Source organism: Coregonus lavaretus (assembly GCF_964263955.1).
Source record: "Coregonus lavaretus genome assembly, chromosome: 22".
NCBI classification, from domain to species: domain Eukaryota; kingdom Metazoa; phylum Chordata; class Actinopteri; order Salmoniformes; family Salmonidae; genus Coregonus; species Coregonus lavaretus.
Genome location: NC_140009.1, coordinates 28015939 through 28038852, shown reverse-complemented (window position 1 = coordinate 28038852; position 22914 = coordinate 28015939). Strand labels below are relative to the sequence as shown.

The 22914-nt window shown below is 43.3% G+C and overlaps 1 protein-coding gene across 1 annotated transcript in view; it reads left to right on the top strand.

Annotated features, from left to right (window-relative positions):
• Positions 1-22914, top strand: part of LOC311149904 (membrane-associated guanylate kinase, WW and PDZ domain-containing protein 3-like) — a gene marked incomplete at both ends in the record, with an annotated part of 57868 nt that overhangs the window by 19762 nt on the left and 15192 nt on the right. The window contains 9 exons of the mRNA XM_084187136.1: positions 9325-9444; positions 10421-10621; positions 12741-12915; positions 13105-13181; positions 14252-14419; positions 20255-20936; positions 21043-21613; positions 21719-21782; positions 21931-22347. Coding sequence (XP_084043262.1) covers positions 9325-9444; positions 10421-10621; positions 12741-12915; positions 13105-13181; positions 14252-14419; positions 20255-20936; positions 21043-21613; positions 21719-21782; positions 21931-22347 — 2475 coding nt within the window. The remainder of the gene's footprint in view (positions 1-9324; positions 9445-10420; positions 10622-12740; positions 12916-13104; positions 13182-14251; positions 14420-20254; positions 20937-21042; positions 21614-21718; positions 21783-21930; positions 22348-22914) is intronic.

Genomic DNA, 22914 nt, shown 5'->3' with positions numbered 1-22914 from the left:
ATATCCTCACTGTATTTGTATTTTGTTCTTATGGACCTGAGAAATAATGGATGTATCTCAATCCCCTCACCATTTAAAACATACTGTGTACTCTACTCTGCATTATGTTGCCACTGGTAAGAAATATGTTTACACACAGTGACTGTCATTAGAGCAGGATATGAAAAATTAAAACGCTAAACAGAATTAAGTAAATGTAAGTAATTTAACAATAATTTAGAGGCAGAATGAAATGAAAAGTAGACGTACGTTCGTGCCTCGGGGAGGGCGGGCAGTAGACGGCTACCTAATGTCTCTATGGGTTGTTGTGGTGCATCCAGTCGTTAGACAGAGACACAACATTATCATAATTCATTTGGGAACTACATACCACATACTCTCTTCTAGGAACTATTTGTACATACAGTGGGGAAAAAAAGTATTTAGTCAGCCACCAATTGTGCAAGTTCTCCCACTTAAAAAGATGAGAGAGGCCTGTAATTTTCATCATAGGTACACGTCAACTATGACAGACAAAATGAGGGAAAACAATCCAGAAAATCACATTGTAGGATTTTTTATGAATTTATTTGCAAATTATGGTGGAAAATAAGTATTTGGTCAATAACAAAAGTTTCTCAATACTTTGTTATATACCCTTTGTTGGCAATGACACAGGTCAAATGTTTTCTGTAAGTCTTCACAAGGTTTTCACACACTGTTTCTGGTATTTTGGCCCATTCCTCCATGCAGATCTCCTCTAGAGCAGTGATGTTTTGGGGCTGTCGCTGGGCAACACGGACTTTCAACTCCCTCCAAAGATTTTCTATGGGGTTGAGATCTGGAGACTGGCTAGGCCACTCCAGGACCTTGAAATGCTTCTTACGAAGCCACTCCTTCGTTGCCTGGGCGGTGTGTTTGAGATCATTGTCATGCTGAAAGACCCAGCCACGTTTCATCTTCAATGCCCTTGCTGATGGAAGGAGGTTTTCACTCAAAATCTCACAATACATGGCCCCATTCATTCTTTCCTTTACACGGATCAGTCGTCCTGGTCCCTTTGCAGAAAAACAGCCCCAAAGCATGATGTTTCCACCCCCATGCTTCACAGTAGGTATGGTGTTCTTTGGATGCAACTCAGCATTCTTTGTCCTCCAAACACGACGAGCTGAGTTTTTACCAAAAAGTTATATTTTGGTTTCATCTGACCATATGACATTCTCCCAATCCTCTTCTGGATCATCCAAATGCACTCTAGCAAACTTCAGACGGGCCTGGACATGTACTGGCTTAAGCAGGGGGACACGTCTGGCACTGCAGGATTTGAGTCCCTGGCGGCGTAGTGTGTTACTGATGGTAGGCTTTGTTACTTTGGTCCCAGCTCTCTGCAGGTCATTCACTAGGTCCCCCCGTGTGGTTCTGGGATTTTTGCTCACCGTTCTTGTGATCATTTTGACCCCACGTGGTGAGATCTTGCGTGGAGCCCCAGATCGAGGGAGATTATCAGTGGTCTTGTATGTCTTCCATTTCCTAATAATTGCTCCCACAGTTGATTTCTTCAAACCAAGCTGCTTACCTATTGCAGATTCAGTCTTCCCAGCCTGGTGCAGGTCTACAATTTTGTTTCTGGTGTCCTTTGACAGCTCTTTGGTCTTGGCCATAGTGGAGTTTGGAGTGTGACTGTTTGAGGTTGTGGACAGGTGTCTTTTATACTGATAACAAGTTCAAACAGGTGCCATTAATACAGGTAACGAGTGGAGGACAGAGGAGCCTCTTAAAGAAGAAGTTACAGGTCTGTGAGAGCCAGAAATCTTGCTTGTTTGTAGGTGACCAAATACTTATTTTCCACCATAATTTGCAAATAAATTCATTAAAAATCCTTCAATGTGATTTTCTGGAGAGAAAAAAATCTCAATTTGTCTGTCATAGTTGACGTGTACCTATGATGAAAATTACAGGCCTCTCTCATCTTTTTAAGTGGGAGAACTTGCACAATTGGTGGCTGACTAAATACTTTCCCCCCCCACTGTATGCCTAGTTGTGTCATCACTGTATGTGTCTCTCCTATCTGCCCTTTACTTTGCATAGGATGACTCAATTTCAGGAAAGACTCCATGAATTCTAAATTACTCACATATAAAAACTGTTGTATAATTTACATTATTTTCCATATGTTGGCCTGTAGTGATGTTGACCTGTAGTGATGTTGGCCTGTAGTGATGTTGGCCAGTAGTGATGTTGGCCAGTAGTGATGTTGGCCAGTAGTGATGTTGGCCTGTAGTGATGTTGGCCTGTAGTGATGTTGGCCAGTCAGTTATGCCCACTATGATCATGACAAGTCCTGACTCCTGTCCTGTCTTTGACTGACAGCTGGGTCTTGGTGTTGATAAGAAGCTCTGCTTAATTACCCCTCTACTCCTATCTCTCTCGCTCTCGCTCTCTCCCCTGGCCCATGGGATCAGTGGGGGGCCTGAGGGGAGACGCATGGAGGAATATGTCAATAATTCCAGCTATCTGCTGCTGACATGTCATATATATCTCAGAGGAGGGCATTGGTAATGAGTCCTAGCCCCATCCCTCACACACACACGCGCATGCACGCACACCACACACACACACACACGCACACACACACTTCCTACTTCCTCAGTATTAGCATTAGTGAGTCTACTCTGTCCTGAGGGGAGGAGAAGAATTACACACGTCAGAGGGCATCAGGAGATTTGCGATCAGATTTTTTTATTTGAGATAGAGCCTCATCTTCTGTTGCTGATTGGGACATATTAACAGGCTCTAACAGGGTATAAAGAGGATAGGCAGGCAGTGTTGTGTGTGTGTCATTGCCATTGTAGTGTGGAGTGCTGTGCCCTCCCTGATGGTGAGACAGCAGTGCATTAATCATATGTTTTATGGAGTAACTGGGTTTGACTCCTGCTGGCCCCGCTCTGCCATGATACAATATGTGTTCCTCCAGGAGGAGAAGGACAGGAATTTGACCTTAGCTTGGTGTTTGGAAGGGATTCATTTCAGACTAAAGTCGGATTATATTTTTTTGGAAGGTTTTCAAGCAAGTTGCACCCATGCTGACATGTAACAAGTAACTCAGAAAAGCATTGATTTAACCCCTTACAATCATGGAAGGAATTGGCCTATATATGTATAGGGCTAAATTGAAATGTTTCTTACAGAATAAATATGGAAATGCATAACGGTGGTAGCAATTAATAGGGAAGAGTTTGGCGATTATGGGAAAATTATTAGACTAAAGGTGAGGACACAACCATTCACCTGACACAAGACTGAATCCAAACATTACACAGTTTATTTTATGTGCATTTTACATATACTGTACTTTTCGCCGCATTTGTTGATAACGGAATCTGAAAATACTCGGGATACATTCAGTAAATAATATTTTTGGAAAATGTGTGGTAGGTGAAACATAAGACAAAGAAAATGACAAGGGTTTGAATGAGAGGTCTAACTGGTGTTTCCAAGTGGCCACACAACTGTTCAGTTGTGCTGACATTCAGATAATGTTTGTATCAGGGTGCACAACACATTCCTTTGATGTTGCAAGAATGTTGACAGAACAGCCTTTCTAAGTTCTTTAAAGGTTCCCAGAACATTTCATTAATTTGTGGGAACAGTGTGGGTATATTACAAGAGATAGGTTCCCAAAACATAAAATATGCTCAGTTGTGATGACATTCATACAATGTTTAAGTTAGGTTGCATAGGACAGGACATTCCTATAATGTTGCACAATGTTCCACAATTTCTAAATATTTTGACGTTCATAGCATTTGTTTTAGATTTAACATAATATTCCATTGATGTTCACGCAAAATAAATTTGACCTTGTCTTGGAGGTCCTCAGAACATTTAGAAAAATTATATATTTAAGTTTTACCACGACATTCTCAGCATGCACATTTGTAACTCCTTAAAGCAGATTGGTTTAAATCCCCATTATGTTTCTCTCCAGATTTTATTGGCAATTCAAAGGTGATATAGAGACACATAGCATTTTAATTTCATACATAGGATATTTAAGCATATAAACACCGTATATTTTTTAACACTTCATATGTTGACAATTTGCACATGTGGGGTTTGAATCTGCTAAAATGTAAATGTAAATAACTAATGGAGGGAAATACCTCTAAATGGGTTATTGACCATCACTTCACCCATCCTCTTTACCTGCGGCGTACTTCTAGGCCAATATTTACAAGGTATCCAAGACTATGAGTGCTGATCTAAGATCAATTACACTTTTCATATTATGTAAAATAAGACGGGGGACCATATCAGGTGTCTCAAAGTAGGAATTATATTGGGTGCGTTTTATTAAAGTTGAAGAGTCCATTTTTACACAATGTTTTATTTTCTTTACAGTTAGTCTAAATTCGACATTTCTGACTGGATTTACAGTGCATTCGGAAAGTAATCAGACCCCTTAACTTTTTCGACATTTTGTTATGTTACAGCCTTATTCTAAAATTGATTAAATACATGTTTTTCCTCATCAATCTACACACAGTACCCCATAATGACAAAGCTAAAAAAGGTTTTTAGAAAGTTTTGCAAATGTAATAAAAAAAAATATATACACTACCAGTCAAAAGTTTGCACGCTCTTGGCATTCTCTCAACCAGCTTCATGAGGTAGTCACCTGGAATGCATTTCAATTCTTAAAAGTTAATTTGTGGAATTTATTTCCTTCTTAATGCGTTTGAGCCAATCAGTTGTGTTTTGACAAGGTATACAGAAGATAGCCCTATTTGGTAAAAGACCAAGTCCATATTATGGCAAGAACAGCTCAAATAAGCAAAGAGAAATGACAGTCCATCATTACTTTAAGACATGAAGGTCAGTCAATATGGAACATTTCAAGAACTTTGAACGTTTCTTCAAGTGCAGTCGCAAAAACCATCAAGCGCTATGAAGAAACTGGCTCTCATAAGGACCGCCACAGGAATGGAAGACCCAGAGTTACCTCTGCTGCAGAGGATAAGTTCATTAGAGTTACCAGCCTCAGAAATTGCAGCCCAAATAAATGCTTCACAGAGTTCAAGTAACACATCCCAACATCAACTGTTCAGAGGAGACTGTGTGAATCAGGCCTACATCTGTCCTTTGGTCTGATGTGTCCAAATTAGAAATGTTTGGTTCCAACTGCTATGTCTTTGTGAGACGCAGAGTAGGTGAATGGATGATCTCTGCATGTGTTGTTCCCACTGTGAAGCATGGAGGAGGAGGTGTGATGGTGTGGGGATGCTTTGCTGGTGACACTGTCTGTGATTTATTTACAATTCAATGCACACTTAACCAGCATGGCTACCACAGCATTCTGCAGTGATACGCCATCGCATCTGGTTCGAGCTCAGGTGCATCTTGTTTCCATTCTGGAATAAATGAAAAACGTATTCAAAATTGAATCCCCTCTACATTACTACAGAGATTACCTCTTCAGACATCAACACTTGCTATTCACGGGTTGCACGTTTCGTCACAATAGATGTTATTTTGAAGACTATTTGCCTACTTGTTATCGTATTTCCAGGCCACTATAGCTAGCTAGTGTAATTTAGATTAAACAGTCATTAGCCCCACTCGAGTTTCAGGCACCACTATGGCTTAGGCTAAATATAATGCTGAAGCTAGCTAGCTAAATAGATTGCATGTGCCGAAATTGACCTATGAAGATATGATTTGTAAACATAATTACACCACAGACTCTGCATAGGGACTTTCTACAACGTGTCAAAAATATGTAGCCTAAAACTTTGCTGGAACGATTAACGTTAGATGACTAGCTAGATAGCTATAAGGTCCGCTGCGCCACTCAGGCTCCCGAGCATCTCTGCATCTCAGTGCTTGAGGCGTCACTACAAACCCCCTGGTTCAATTCCAGGCTGTATCACAACCGGCCGTGATTGGGAGTTCCATAGGGCGGCGCACAATTGGCCCAGCGTCGTCCGGGTTTGGCCGGTGTAGGCCGTATTTGTAAATAACAATTTGTTCCTAACTGACTTGCCTAGTTAGATAAAGGTTAAATAAAAAAAAGAAGAAAAAAAAGGTATGATTTATAGAGGAATAGCTAGTAAATGTTGCTAAGCTAACATTAGTTTTGAGGTTTGGCTTACCAGGTTTGAGTGCACTAACGTTACAGTCAATCAGTTCCTGACCGAAGTAGCTATCCACTCCATCCGATCACCATGGTCTTTCCACAACCTTCATCCAACTCCCTTTTGGATGACCAAACATATTTTTTAGCAGATAATTGCTGTCTGTCTGCTGTTGACAGCATAATCCTTGGTGAAAAGTTTTTTCGTCCGCTCCGTAGCTAATGTCGTCCATGATTGTTGTGGCCGTGACTTTCTGGGTCTGAGGTCCTGCGAGAAGCAGAGTGGCCATGGCTCTTACGTGAGAGCACGCATGCCACATTTTCCCGGCAAATCGTACAAGACCATCTGGGTCAGGTGGGCATAATTTGAAAGCTTGTCCTATTGCTAATGTGACTAGCTAAATTATAAAATAGGATCTTACATTTTTAGGCTTTCACAAGGCAATTCAGAGAAGCAGATCGTAATTTTGGTGTGCATAGAATGGCGTCATGAGTGCATTCAGATGTGTTGTCCGCGGCACATTTTCTTCACATTACAACAAATATAAGCTTATTCTGTTCAGGACAACCCAGGGTATAACGCCATGTCATCTTGTAACTGTACATCAAACATAGTGATCATAAACATTGGCACTGTATATTACATGAGTTTTATGATATGGAAATGTGAAGTGCACATTTGGACTCACAGGTGTTTGGCTTGCTTGTATGACATCAAAGCAGTATTTATTATAATCCTCAACGTCTCATTTTACGTAATGTGCAGCATTTCCCTCACTCAGACAACCAAAAATGTGCAAAACTAGCCCAATTAACGGGAGGGATGGGGGCAACTTCTTGTCATATGCTGTGCTCAAGTTCAGAACGGCTGTCAGTCAAAACCCATACAGAGCTGTGAAGTGGAGAACCTGAGCTCTGACGTCATGTATAGCATGTTCCTGTATAGCCACTGTGTTCCAATTTAGGCGCTTATCAGTGTCCAAATCTGCCATTTCAACCAGTGTACGGGTATGAGTGTAAAAGGCTACTTACTAATCAACCTACAGATCTTGCTGCAACAAGTTTAGTCCATTCACACTTTTCTGCTGATGTAATGTCACTTCATCGGTGGTTAGGCTATTAGCTGGCCAACATTAGGCTACATGAAGTGCAGTACTGTTAATATAGCTGTGTGTAAGTGCGGGTTTTCACTGAATTTCTGTTAATCATGTGGCGCAGGACTATTCTCAGCAACAACAGAGTGATCAAATTAAGATCTGACATCTGTACCTTCCTTTCATCTCTAAGAAATAATATGAAATGCTATAGACTACAGTGCCTTCAGAAACTATTCATACCGCTTGACTTATTCCAGTTTTTGTGTTACAGCCTGAATTCAAAATTGATGAATACAAATGTTTATCTCACCCATCTACACGCAATACTCCATAATGACAAAGTGAAAACATGATTTTAGAAATGTTTGCAAATTTATTGAAAATGAAATACATATATCTCATTTACATAAGTATTCACACACCTGAGTCAATACATGTTAGAATCACCTTCGTCAGCGATTACAGCTGTGAGTCTTTGTGGGTAAGTCTCTAATAGCTTTGCACACCTGGATTGTACAATATTTGCACGTTATTCTTTTTAAAATTCTTCAAGGTCTGTCAAGTTCGTTGTTGATCATTGCTAGACAGCCATTTTCAAGTCTTTCCATAGATTTTCAAGCTGATTTAAGTCAAAACTGTAACTAGGTCACTCAGGAACATTCAATGTTGTTTTGGTAACAACTCCAATGTATATTTGGCCATGTTTTTTAGGTTATTGTCCTGCTGAAAGGTGAATTTGTCTCCCAGTGTCTGGTGTAAAGCAGACTGAAGCAGGTTTTCCTAGAGGATTCTGCCTGTGCTTAGCTCTATTACATTTATTTTATATTAAAAAAACTCCCTTGCCGATGACAAATATACCCATAACATGATGCAGCCACCACCATGCTTGAAAATATGAAGAGTGGTACTCAGTGATGTGTTGTGTTGGATTTGCCCCAGACATAACGCTTTGTATTCAGGACATAAATTCAGGACATTTCTTAGCCACATTTCTTTGCAGTTTTACTGTAGTGCCTTATTTGCAAACAGGTTTTGGAATATTTGTATTCTGTGCGTGCTTCCTTCTTTTCACTCTGTCAATTAGGTTAGTATTATGGAGTAACTACAATGTTGTTGATCCATCCTCAGTTTTCTCCTATCACAGCCATTCAACTCTGTAACTGTTTTAAAGGCACCATTGGCCTCATGGTGAAATCCCTGAGCGGTTCTCTTCCTCTCCGGCAACAGAGTTAGGAAGGACCCCTGTATCTTTGTAGTGACTGGGTGTATTGATACACCATCCAAAGTGTAATTAATAACTTCAACATGCTCAAAGGGATATTCAATGTCGACTGAGGGACCTTACAGATAATTGTATGTGTTGGGTACAGAGACGAGGTAGTCATTCAAAAATCATTTTAAACACTATTATTGCACACAGAATGAGTCCTTGCAACTTATTATATGACTTGTTAAGCACATTTTCACTCCTGAACTTATTTACATTTACATTTTACATTTTAGTCATTTAGCAGACGCTCTTATCCAGAGCGACTTACAGTTAGTGAGTGCATACATTATTTAATTTTTCATACCCCCCGTGGGAATCGAACCCACAACCCTGGCGTTGCAAACGCCATGCTCTACCAACTGAGCTACATCCCTGCCGGCCATTCCCTCCCCTACCCTACCCTAGACGACGCTGGGCCAATTGTGCGCCGCCCCATGGGTCTCCCGGTCGCGGCCAGCTACGACAGAGCCTGGATTTAGGCTTGCCATAACAAAGGGGTTGAATTCTTATTGACTCAAGACATTTCCGTTAATTTGTAAAGATAAAAAATTAAACAAATTCCACTTTGACATTATGGGGTACTATGTGTAGGCCAGTGAGATAAAATGTCAGTTTAATCCATTTTAAATTCAGGCTATAACACATCAAAATGTGGAAAAAGTCAAGGGGTATGAATACTTTCTGAAGGCACTGTACATATCCTTGTTGCACATGCTATATACAGTATCAGTTTCAATACTTTTTTTTCATTTCATGAGGAGAATGCTAATGCATTAAGTTGTAACAGTGAACTGTGAAGACAGATTGGGATGTGTCATTTTCTCTCGACTCACTCTCCTCTCCAGGCACGACCAGACTGCCCCGTGATGGGGAGATCTTGGGGGTGGACTACAACTTTGTCTCCATAGAAGAGTTCTTCTCTTTGGAGGAGTCAGGGGCTCTTCTGGAGAGCGGCAAGTTCAAAGGTGAGGAGAGGAGAGGCATTTATTCACTAAGTCATCTCTCTCTGACCTCAACTGCATTTCAATTCATAGACATTCTTTCATGATTAATGCAATGTAGGTAGTATACTGTATATTGCAGATAGAGGATGCTAGTCTACCTATAGAGGTAGAGAGCAAACCCACAAACCAATCCACACAGTCTCTTACCAGGCAGGCACATGGCTGGTGAATATTATTCATATAATGGGATCTATGAACATTTACTCAGAGGAACCCTAATTCTTTCCATGTAGTTAATGACACTAAGTATTGAACAGGTCTCAGTCTCTCCACCCTGCACAACCCACCCCAGTCAGGGGAGGGTTAAAGTTGGACCGCTTCCTCTGATTAAAAAGACAACTCCGCATTAGCATACATAATTCATATGAGTTTAAAGGGCACAATAAATGCCATCTTCACTTTGCTTCACATGTAACATTGACGACTGTATGGCTCCTGCAAAGCAATCAGGAGAATCAGCGAGTCTGCAGTACAGTTACACTATGGTGGGATAACCTTGACGAGTACAACAGTACCCTAACGTTTCTCCTTACCCTGATCTGACTGTATGAGCAGTAGGAATATATTTAAGAAATGTGATTTGTACTCTAGCTGCCACAACAGAAGGATATAATTAAAGAAGGAGAAAATAGAGTATATTTTACTGATCCCAAGGTTGGATGTAATCTATGTGATGTATGCTTTGCACTGGAACACTTCCATCATAATATTTAGGATTTACTGTATTTTCTATATTTCGTATAATGATAGCCATTACAGCTGTGTGTCTTTACCTCTTATCTTTTTTATCCTTTTCACAATCATATTTGTTTTATTTATTTATGTATTTTTATTCTTGTCACCGAAAACCAAAAGCCAAAAGTACCAATATGCTTCTAACAATAAAAATATATCTTATTCCCTCACTTTCTACGTCACTCCCTCTGTTCTCTCTCAGGGAACTACTACGGCACCCCCCGGCCAGTACACATCGGTCCAGAGAGCCCTCCCATCACCTACCAGGAACACCGCAACCTGCTCCGGAACTTCCGAACACGCAGCAAGTCACTTAGCAACCTGGAGAAAGCAGCCGAGGAGGGGGAGAACAGCGAGGAAGACTCTGGCCTGTCAGGCAGGTTTACCAAAGACAGACTGCCCCGTTAGACTATATTGGTGACCAATCTACTACAGTCATATAGTGGTAGTAAATAGTAGTATTATTAGTAGTAGTAGTAGTATTAATAGTAGTAGTATTAATAGTAGTAGTAGTAGTTATACTAAAAGTATAGTAAGTAGTAGTAATAACAGTAGGGGTAGTAAATAATGTGTAATTCAAAACCTTTTTGTGATTTTAAGTTGACAAAGTGTGTGATTTGTTTTCCGCCATTTTGTTTAGCTAAGTATGGTGGCCAACAGCTACTTTAAACTGTAAAGACTGCCTTGTCCCTCTGTACCTCAGAGTTTTTGATGACCAAATTAATGATTAGCATGATTAGTATGCTCCTAGCTCTTTGTGGGGCTGTGGCCGCATCGATCGCTGGACCTGCTCCAGAGGAGGGTCTAGCTGACCACGGGCAGGCTAGGCTGTGTGGCAGGCAGGGAGCAGGCAGAGAGCAGGAAGCTGTCCATGATCCTGACCTGTGCTGCTGAGTCATCTGTCGCCTGGTTGGGTGGTGCTAAACAGAGCGCTTGCTGGGCTGGCTCTGACTGCAGCTCTGGGTGTGCAGCAGGCCACATCCTCCCACGCCTAGTACATTCTAAAGGACAGGAGGGTCGGGCAAAAGCTGTTTACATATAGTTTAAAGTTGTATTAGTCGTATGTACGGGATACGCATGGTATACATCTTCCAACTAAATGCTTACATGCAGTTTCCTTCTATGCAATGCAACAACAATAAGAAATAGTAAAAAATAAGAATACTAACATCAAGTAAATGGCAGCAGAATAGAATAAACATTTTAGCATAATAATAATACTGGAAGGCACAATTTATAGTACAATATTTACACGTGTATTGGGGAAGGGTGGGATGGGGGGAAAGTGTATAAATCGAGCAGTATAACATGATTTTGGTAGCAGCAGTTGTGATGTGTGTGTAGCATGAATGTATATGTGGATGTGTGTATGAGTGAGTGCATGTGTTGTAATGTGCAGAGAATCAGAGCAGGTGGTCAGTCCAGTTCAAGTGTTCAGCAATGTGATGGCTTGTAGATCGAAACTGTCTCTGAGCCAGTTGGTATCAGACCTCATGCTCCAATATCGTCTGCCCGACGGTAGGGAAGAGAACTGCTCGTGTCGGGTCCTTGATGATGCTGTGTGCCTTCCTCAGTCACCGTTTTGAGTAGATGTCCTGGATGGGTGGGAGCACGGTCCCAGTGATGTACTTGACCGTCTTCACCACCCGGTGGAGGGCCTTGCGGTTGTGGACGGAGCAATTCCCGTATCAGCCCGTGATGCAACCGGTCAGAACGCTCTCGATGGTGCAGCAGTAGTATTTGGAGAGGACCCGGGGCGGCATGCCGAATTTCTTCAGTGATGTGTATACCGAGGAACTTCGAACTCGTGACTCTCTCTACTACAGTCCCATTGATGTGGATTGGGGCATTTTCCCTCCTATGCTTTCTGAAGTCAACAGTCAACTCCTTTGTTTTGCTGACGTTGAGGGAGAGGTTGTTGTCATGTCACCACAATACCAGTTCACTTACCTCCTCACTACAGGCTGACTCGTCATTGTTGGTTATCAGGCCTACAACCGTGGTGTCATCAGCAAAGTTGATGATGGAGTTGGTGTCGTGCAAAGCCACGCAGTCATGGGTGAACAGGGAGTACAGCAGAGGACTGAGGACACACCCCTGTGGGGCCCCTGTTTTAAGAACCAGTCTGGAGGAGGTGTCGTTGCCAATCCTCACAGCCTGTGGTCTGCCCGTCAGGAAGTCCAGGATCCAGTTGCAGAGGGTGGTGACCAGACCCAGGGCTCTGAGCTTGGTTTTGAGCTTCGAGGGAACAATAGTGTTGAATGCTGAACTGTAATCAATGAACAGCATTCTCACATATACCATGCGTTGTACTGTAATGTATGGAATGCATGCCTTGCTTTTTTGCGATTTTTGCGAAACACTGGGTATGGATTTGTAAATGTGGATTTAAAACTAAATTCAGTGTAGCCTATTTCCATGATTTCAGAGAGTAAGTTATTCAATGGTTCTATTTTCACTGAGTGTAGGCTATCTGAGAACTTCTAGAGTAATTTTGCCTGTCCTCTTTATTGACGTTCCAGGTGGATTAGCGGGTATCAGCAATGCCCATCCCGTCGCCTTGTCCAGAGGGTCCAGTGGGGGGGATGGCAGTGCCATGGAGAACGGCCATGGCAGCACCAGTGCCAGTGTGCGAGCAGTGATGCCTAAAAACTGGGAGGTGGCCTACAGCGACTCAGGAGAGCCTTTCTACATAGAGTGAGTGACTATTCTATTCTATTCCAAATGGATAGACCACTCTTTTGTATGTTTTTTTGTTTTGTTTGACTGGTCCAGGATCAGTTTCCTCTATATCTTGAATGTGTTGACTTGGAAATACTGTTATATAGCATTACCATGGTGATTGATTGGTGACTTTGAGGTGGCCTGTCTGTCACTCTCTTTCAGCCATAACTCCAAGATAACCAGCTGGCAGGATCCTTGTGCACAGAGCAGCAGAGAGACAACGCTTGACAAGAATACATGTGAGCTCTCTCCCATGGAAACATTGCTGGAGCGTTTAACCCAGGGTTTCCCAAACTCGGTCCTCGGGACCCCAAGGTGTGCACGTTTTTGTTTTTTGCACTAGCACTACACAACTGATTCAAATAATCAACTAATCATCAAGCGCTGATCATTTGAATCAGCTGTGTAGTGTTAGGGCAAAAACCAACACGTGCACCTCTTGGGGTCCCGAGGACTGAGTTTGAGAAACGCTGGTTTAACCGTTGCACTGCCTTATGATGCTGTCTGTACATTAATTAGACTAGGACCATAGGCACAGTGAGGCTGTTAATAGAGTCGAATTAAATGAAATGAGCTTTTAGTAGAATTTAGATAGTGTGTAGTGATTAAGCCCTAACCCCACAGCAAGCCAGAACCTGGAACCAATGGCAGGGAGCCATTTTGCTAGCTGCTATGTCTGACAGAGGCCATGTGTTGGGCATGACACTGACAACCTACTATCATAATTATATTATGTTATTCACAGATAACACAATAATGCATAAACGTTTGACTATTATAGCTGATTATAGCAGTGAGAGATCCAATCTGCCATAATACCATGGGTAAACTGGTCTGAATCTATTGAGTGAGTTGCAGTTTAGTGTTTTAACCAGCAGGAGGCGAAACAGATCAGCCAGAGAGTTTGTATCCTTTCAAGGTGCTTGAATCTTCTCTGTGGGACATTATGATAGGGCGGAAAAAACACTTTCCCTGCATGTCTATTTATTTCTAAACGTTTTGCACTAAGTGCCATCTGGCCATGAGTTTTCAGTGTTGTGCATCTCTCAACTCAGCTCTAAAGGGCACATTCTAAGCAGTTCACACATTCACACACACAGGGTGCAACCGCTCTCTGTCTCTCTCTCTCTGTTGTTCTCTAAACCACTTCATAGTGTCCTTTATTTCCTCTTTACCTTCCAATTGCACAAAACCTCTCTGTCTTTCCCCCTCTCTGTTGTAAGCCTCTCTCTCTGTGTTTCTTTGCCCTTCTCACTCTTTTCTCTATCGTTTCCCCCTCTCTTTCCATCCCTCCATTGCTCTTTCTCAGTACCAGGGTTCACAGACCAGCCAGGGGAGCTGAGGGGTTTCTCTATCCACACACGCTTCTCTAAAGGTCCCAGGGGGTTTGGTTTCAACATTGTGGGGGGCAGCAGAGCCAGGGAGTTCCTCCAGGTCTACAGCGTCACGCCAGGGGGACCTGGAGCTCTCAACACAGGTAGGAGAGGAGGCAGAAGGGAGGCGAGGGACAGGACAATATACAGAGATGAATGTCATTTATGCAAAGCTGTAGAGTTCTGAATGTATTGAGAATGTGATTTGAAACAGCAAAAATGCATTAAAATACTTTTCTAGGGATATGTTAGATTCGGCTTCCCTATGTTGATATCATGTTCCTCGTAAATGCCCTCCCAGGCCCACTCAAGACTGCACCCTTGCCCAGTCATGTGAAATCCATAGATTAGGGCCTAATACATTTATTTCAATTGACAGATTTCCTTATATGAACTGTGACTCAGTAAAATCTTATAAATTGTTTTGACCAGTATACTGTATATATACATTTCTCTCTCCCTCCCTCTCTCCCTCAATCTCTTTCTCTCATTCTCTCTCTCCTCATTGGAGATGGATTATAGTAGTGGGATTTATCTGTGATCTCTCACAGAGAGTATATCTTAATCGATCCCTAATCCTAATGGCGTGCATGCCATAATCTAGCTCTATCATCACATGCAGCAACAAATGTACATACAGTACCAGTCCAAAGTATGGACACACCTACTCATTCCACGGTTTTTCTTTATTTTTACTATTTTCTACATTGTAAAATAATAGTGAAGGCATCAAAACTATGAAATAACACCTATGGAATCATGTAGTAACCAAAAAAGTGTTAAACAAATCAAAATATATTTTAGATTTTAGATTCTTCAAAGTAGCCACCCTTTGCCTTGACAGCATTGCACACTCTTGGCATTCTCTCAACCAGCTTCATGAGGTAGTCGCCTGGAATGCATTTCAATTAACAGGTGTGCCTTGTTAAAAGTTAATTTGTGGAATTTCTTTCCTTCTTAATGCGTTTGAGCCAATCAGTTGTGTTGTGACAAGGTAGGGGTGGTATACAGAAGATAGCACTATTTGGTAAAAGACCAAGTCCATATTATGGCAAGAACAGCTCAAATAAGCAAAGAGAAACGACAGTCCATCATTACTTTAAGACATGAGGGTCAGTAAATCCGGAACATTTCAAGAACTTTGAAAGTTTCTTCAAAAACCATCAAGCGTGATGAAACTGGATCTCATGAGAACCGCCACAGGAAAGGAAGACCCAGAGTTACCTGCAGAGGATACATTCATTAGAGTTACCAGCCTCAGAAATTGCAGCCCAAATAAATGCTTCGCAAAGTTCAAGTAACAGACATCTCAACATTTAAATTTTACATTTTAGCAGACGCTCTTATCCAGAGCGACTTACAGTTAGTGAGTGCATACATTCTTTTTTTATTTTTCATACTGGGAATCGAACCCACAACCCTGGCGTTGCAAACGCCATGTTCTACCAACTGAGCTACATCCCTGCCGGCCATTCCCTCCCCTACCCTGGACGACACCGGGCCAATTGTGCGCCGCCCCATGGGACTCCCGGTCACGGCCGGTTTCGAACCAGGATCTCTAGTGGCACAGCTAGCACTGCGATGCAGCGCCTTAGACCACTGCGCCACTCGGGAGGTTACTGTTCAGAGTAGACTGCGTGAATTAGGCCTTCATGGTCGAATTGCTGCAAAGAAACCACTACTAAAGGACACCAATAAAAAGAAGAGACTTGCTTGTGCCAAAAAACACGAGCAATGGACATTAGACCGGTGGAAATCTGTCCTTTGGTCTGATGTGTCCAAATTAGAAATGTTTGGTTCCAACTGCCATGTCTTTGTGAGACGCAGAGTAGGTGAACGGATGATCTCTGCATGTGTTGTTCCCACTGTGAAGCATGGAGGAGGAGGTGTGATGGTGTGGGGATGCTTTGCTGGTGACACTGTCGGACCTTGTGAAGATGCTGGAGGAAACAGGTACAAAAGTATCTATATCCACAGTAAAACGAGTCCTATATCGACATAACCTGAAAGGCCGCTCAGCAAGGAAGTAGCCACTGCTCCAAAACCGCCATAAAAAAGCCAGACTACGGTTTTCAACTGCACATGGGGACAAAGATCGTACCTTTTGGAGAAATGTCCTCTGGTCTGATGAAACAAAAATTGAACTGTTTGGCCATAATGACCATTGTTATGTTTGGAGGAAAAAGGGGGTAGCTTGCAAGCTGAAGAACACCAACCCAACCCTGAAGCACGGGGGTGGCAGCATCATGCTGTGGGGGTGCTTTGCTGCAGGAGGGACTGGTGCACTTCACAAAATAGATTGCATCATGAGGAAGGAAAATTACAGTGGGGAAAAAAAGTATTTAGTCAGCCACCAATTGTGCAAGTTCTCCCACTTAAAAATATGAGAGAGGCCTGTAATTTTCATCATAGGTACACGTCAACTATGACCGACAAATTGAGATTTTTTTTCTCCAGAAAATCACATTATAGGATTTTTAATGAATTTATTTGCAAATTATGGTGGAAAATAAGTATTTGGTCACCTACAAACAAGCAAGATTACTGGCTCTCACAGACCTGTAACTTCTTCTTTAAGAGGCTCCTCTGTCCTCCACTCGTTACCTGTATTAATGGCACCTGTTTGAACTTGTTATCAGTATAAAAGACACCTGTCCACAACCTCAAACAGTCACACTCCAAACTCCACTATGGCCAAGACCAAAGAGCTGTCAAAGGACACCAGAAACAAAATTGTAGACCTGCACCAGGCTGGGAAGACTGAATCTGCAATAGGTAAGCAGCTTGGTTTGAAGAAATCAACTGTGGGAGCAATTATTAGGAAATGGAAGACATACAAGACCACTGATAATCTCCCTCGATCTGGGGCTCCACGCAAGATCTCACCCCGTGGGGTCAAAATGATCACAAGAACGGTGAGCAAAAATCCCAGAACCACACGGGGGGACCTAGTGAATGACCTGCAGAGAGCTGGGACCAAAGTAACAAAGCCTACCATCAGTAACACACTACGCCGCCAGGGACTCAAATCCTGCAGTGCCAGACGTGTCCCCCTGCTTAAGCCAGTACATGTCCAGGCCCGTCTGAAGTTTGCTAGAGTGCATTTGGATGATCCAGAAGAGGATTGGGAGAATGTCATATGGTCAGATGAAACCAAAATAGAACTTTTTGGTAAAAACTCAGCTCGTCGTGTTTGGAGGACAAAGAATGCTGAGTTGCATCCAAAGAACACCATACCTACTGTGAAGCATGGGGGTGGAAACATCATGCTTTGGGGCTGTTTTTCTGCAAAAAGACCAGGACGACTGATCCGTGTAAAGGAAAGAATGAATGGGGCCATGTATCGTGAGATTTTGAGTGAAAACCTCCTTCCATCAGCAAGGGCATTGAAGATGAAACGTGGCTGGGTCTTTCAGCATGACAATGATCCCAAACACACCGCCCGGGCAACGAAGGAGTGGCTTCGTAAGAAGCATTTCAAGGTCCTGGAGTGGCCTAGCCAGTCTCCAGATCTCAACCCCATAGAAAATCTTTGGAGGGAGTTGAAAGTCCGTGTTGCCCAGCGACAGCCCCAAAACATCATTGCTCTAGAGGAGATCTGCATGGAGGAATGGGCTAAAATACCAGCTACAGTGTGTGAAAACCTTGTGAAGACTTACAGAAAACGTTTGACCTGTGTCATTGCCAACAAAGGGTATATAACAAAGTATTGAGAAACTTTTGTTATTGACCAAATACTTATTTTCCACCATAATTTGCAAATAAATTCATTTAAAAATCCTACAATGTGATTTTCTGGAATTTCTTTTCTCATTTTGTCTGTTATAGTTGACGTGTACCTATGATGAAAATTACAGGCTTTTCTCATCTTTTTAAGTGGGAGAACTTGCACAATTGGTGGCTGACTAAATACTTTTTTCCCCCACTGTATGTGGATATATTGAAGCAACATCTCAAGACATCAGTCAGGAAGTTAAAGCTTGGTCGGAAATGGGTCTTCCAAATGGACAATGACCCCAAGCATACTTCCAAAGTTGTGGCAAAATGGCTTAAGGACAACCAAGTCAAGGTATTGGAGTGGCCATCACAAAGCCCTGACTTCAATCCTATAGAAAATGTGTGGGCAGAACTGAAAAAGTGTGTGCGAGCAAGGAGGCCTACAAACCTGACTCAGTTACACCAGCTCTGTCAGGAGGAATGGGCGAAAATTCACCCGACTTATTGTGTGAAGCTTGTGGAAGGCTACCCAAAACGTTTGACCCAAGTTAAACAATTTAAAGGCAATGCTACCAAATACTAATTGAGTGTATGTAAACTTCTGACCCACTGAGAATATGATGAAAGAAATAAAAGCTTAAATAAATAATTCTCTCTACTATTATTCTGACATTTCACATTCTTAAAATAAAGTGGTGATCCTAACTGACCTAAGACAGGGAATTTTTACTAGGATTAAATGTCAGGAATTGTGAATGAGTTTAAATGTATTTGGCTAAGGTGTATGTAAACTTCCGACTTCAACTGTAGGTGTGTCCAAACTTTTGACTGGTACTGTATGTACGTGTTTTTACTAATGACCTTCCACTGACCTTGATTAAAGCCTGTGTGTCTATGTACGCTGACGACTCAACAGTATACACGTCAACTACGACAGTAAAAGAAATAACCGACACCCTTAACTTAGAGCTCCAGTCAGTTTTAGAATGGGTAACTAGCAATAGGCTGGTGCTAAATATCTCAAGAACTAAAAGCATCGTTTTTGGGACAAATCACTCGCTCAAGCTAAACCTCATTTAGATCTATTATTGAATAATGTGCCGATTGAGAAGGTTGAGGAGACTAAACTGCTGGGTATAACCCGAGATAGCATGCTATCATGGTCAAAACATATAGACTCAATGGTTGCTATAATGGGAAGAGATCTGTCCATGATAAGGCGTTGCTCTGCCTTCTTGACATCTCAGTCGACCAGACAGGTTCTACAGGCCCTAGTTTTGTAGCGCCTGGACTACTGCCCAGTTGTGTGGTCATGTGTGGCAAAGAGGGACAGAGGTAAATTACAGTTGGTCCAGAACAAAGCAGCACGTATTGTACTTAGATGTACACAGAGGGTGAATGTCAGTAACATGCATGTCAATCTTTCCTGACTCAAAGTTGAGGAGAGATTTGACTGTATCACTATTGGTCTTTGTGCAAGGTGTTGATGTGTTGAAGGTGCCGATCTGTCTGTTCAAGCAGTTGGCACAGAGTTCAGACACTCATCGGTACAACACAAGACATGCAATCAGAGGTCTCTTCACAGTCCCCAGGTCCAGAACACAGGCTGGGAAACGCACAGTATTAAATAGAGACAAGGAACTCTCTGCCACCCCAGGTAACTCAAGCTATCAATAAAACCAGATAAAAAAACCAGATAAAAGAACACCTTACGGCACAACGGGGACTGTGAAGAGACACAGCCATTTTTATATATTTTGTATTGTAATTTGCACTGTATTATGTAGGTAAGTGGCCTTGCACGAGCCTTGGCTCATAGGGCAGGAACCATCTCCTTTTTCTGAAGCGTGAGGCAGAGGCAGGAGATTATGTAGTATTATGTAGTGTTAAGTAGTATTATGTAGTATTATGTAGTGTTATGTTTATTATGTATATTATATTATGTATATTATGTATTTTCTTTTTCTTTTTGTGTCCTGTTTGGACCCCAAGAGCAAGGCAGTGGCTAATCGGGGATCCCAATAAAATACTAAATACTACTACACACACCCAAACACACATGTATACAAAGATAGTATACCATTTATGACCTACAGTACATCGTTGTGTCCCTTCAAATTATTTGCAAAGTACAGTAAAGAGTGTAGGTTTGAAATGTATACTAATGCAATGGGATAACTTCACCAGACCTCCCTCTCAACCTCTCCTCTCTGTCCATACAGCAGATATCCTGGTTTACATCAACGGCGTCTGTGTCCTGGGAACGTCCCACAAAGAAGTGGTAGAGATGCTGAAGGCAGTGCCTGTGGGCCACAGTGTGGACATGGTCCTCCGGAGGGGATACCCCATGCTCTACAACCCCGACGGCTGCCCCAAGCAGCCCCATCCTGGGTTCACCAACGTCTGTGACCCCCTCCTCCCACCCACCACCACCCAGCCCCAGCCCTCACACCAGTGCCTCCCCCTCCTCCGCCCATCCACAGCCCCAACCCAGACCCAGTATCATAATCTCAATGGGGTCCTTTCTCACCACTATGACGTGGGTTATATGGGTCCAGGAGTGGGGCCAAGACTAGATGCCAATGGGAATGCCACCTCCACAGCTACCCGATCACCAACCTCTTATAGACACTCCAGCGGTCATCTTGCTCACTCCACGGCCTCTACTCCACCATCGTACAGACTGTCTAGTGGGCACCTTGCTCACTCCGCTGACCCACCCTCATACAGACGATCCAGTCGCTACCTATCTGACTCCACCTCCCCTACGCAACCCTCATACAGACAATCCAGTGGAAGCATCACTCCCACCACCCCCCGCTCACTGAGGGGCCTCGCCCGCCTGCAGGCCTCTGACAACTGCCAGAGTGACAGCGAGGTGGTCTCAGCCATCGGCTCACACAGGTAGGGTGGAACACCCAGACACACACACACAAACAATGTAATTTAGAGGTAATTTACTCTCATGGAGAACCCTGACTATCTATCTTTCTCTTTTCATTCTCTGCAGGGCACTCATGATTCGTAACCACAACAATAACTCCCTCTCTACCCCCCCTCAGCCCTTGCACTACAGAACCTCTAAGAGTGACCTGTCTGAGAGCAACCTGTCCACCTCCTCCACCCTCCCTGTGTCCAGACTGCCCATGCCCCAGTCAGAGACACACCCTCTCTCGTCCTCCCCTGGCGGAGGGGCGTACTCCCGCCTCATCAGGCCCCAGGCCTCCCTGCTGAGACCCCCTCCCACCCCTGACAGCCCCCACCTCAGCTTCAATGGCTTCCATGGCAATACCAGCGGCAGCGGCAGCCCCAACAGCATCTCGTCTCCCGGGGCGATGAGCCTGGGCAGTGGGTTTGGGGTGGGAGGTGGGGTTGGAGGTGGAGGGGAGCTTGTGCCAGTGGCCCTGGCCCAGTGTGAGGGTGGAGGGGGGATGGGTTTCAGTGTGACGGCCGGGGGACAGGGGGGCAGACTGGCTCTTGTCAAGAGGGTCTGGGACAGGAGGCAGTGCTCCTCCCTACAGCCAGGGGACGCCATCATGAAAATCAACGGAGCAGACGTCCAGAGTCTCAGCTTTGCACAGGTACTGAGGAGGGAAAAGAGCAGAGAAAGAAGATAAGGAAAGAGATGGAGAATAAGTATAGGGAAATTTAGATCAGAGATAATAAAGTGATACTTTTCCATCCAGGTACAACGGGTTCTCCTGGAACACACCAAACAAGGACAAGTGATTTTATTGGTTCACAGAAGAGGTAAGAACATGAGCTAGTTTCCTGCAAACTTGTCCTCAAGAGTTTTTATTTATTTATAATATCTATTCTCAGCCCAAGTGATGAATAGAGACTCAAAACATTTCTCAATAATTTCTTTGTCTTTAGTGATGTTATTTATCTTCTTCAGGTTCCCACTGTTCTTCCATCTCCCCCAACTCTATGCGGAGAGTCCCCTCACCACTCCTCCGCCCCCCTCCTCCAGACGTGGCGTCAGACAACAATCCTTCGCCCCCTGCGGACGTCCTGATCCTACCCCGTCCCTCCTCCACCCCTCCTCCTCCTCCCCCAGCCATGGTGCGCTCCTCTCTGGTCCAGAGCACCAGTTTCCTGGAGTCAGTCCCAGTCACCCTCACCATGGAGCCCAAAGACTGGCTGAACGAGGGCATGGAGGATGAGCGGGAAAGGGAGGTGGTGATCCCAGGACCAGGACAGGAGGTAGGGGGACAGAACCGTGTGCCCCGGGGGTTTGATGTGGAGCTGAGGAGGAAGCCGGGAGAGGGGTTCGGATTTGTCATCGCTTCAGAGGATGTAGAGAACAGGAAAGGTGAGAACTGATTGATTTGTAGCAGAGCACATGTCATTTTACATTGCCATGTTACATCTTCTAATTGATTGGATTGATGACTTTCACTTTTCCCAATTTCCCCTCTCTTCTTGAAAGTTGGATAAGTATTGAATTGGAGTTACTGCAGAATATAGGAAGCATACCTTTTAAGACCAAATCCCTTATCGTGTCCCTTAACAAATGTCATCACCCAGTGAAAAGATGGCCTTCAGCTTGAAGAGTAAAGCTTCCCAATTGGACATAGTGTTCTGTGGGATGATTAATATATTATGATGGCTGCATGACAGTCACTAAGACATGATGATGAGTCAAAGATCTCTGTCACGTAAAGACAGAACTCCCCACCCCCAGTAGTCCCATGATGACATCATCCTGCGCACTGCTCGTTATGTATTTAGTGTTTCAGACAGCACTCCAGGTACTATGGAGTCATAAAACACAGTAACAGTCCAATGACAGCATTTATTGCACTGCGTGTATCATCATTATGCTAAAACTGGGATGTTGTTGTGCTGCTTCCTTCCTTGTGTGCGTGCGTGTGTGTTT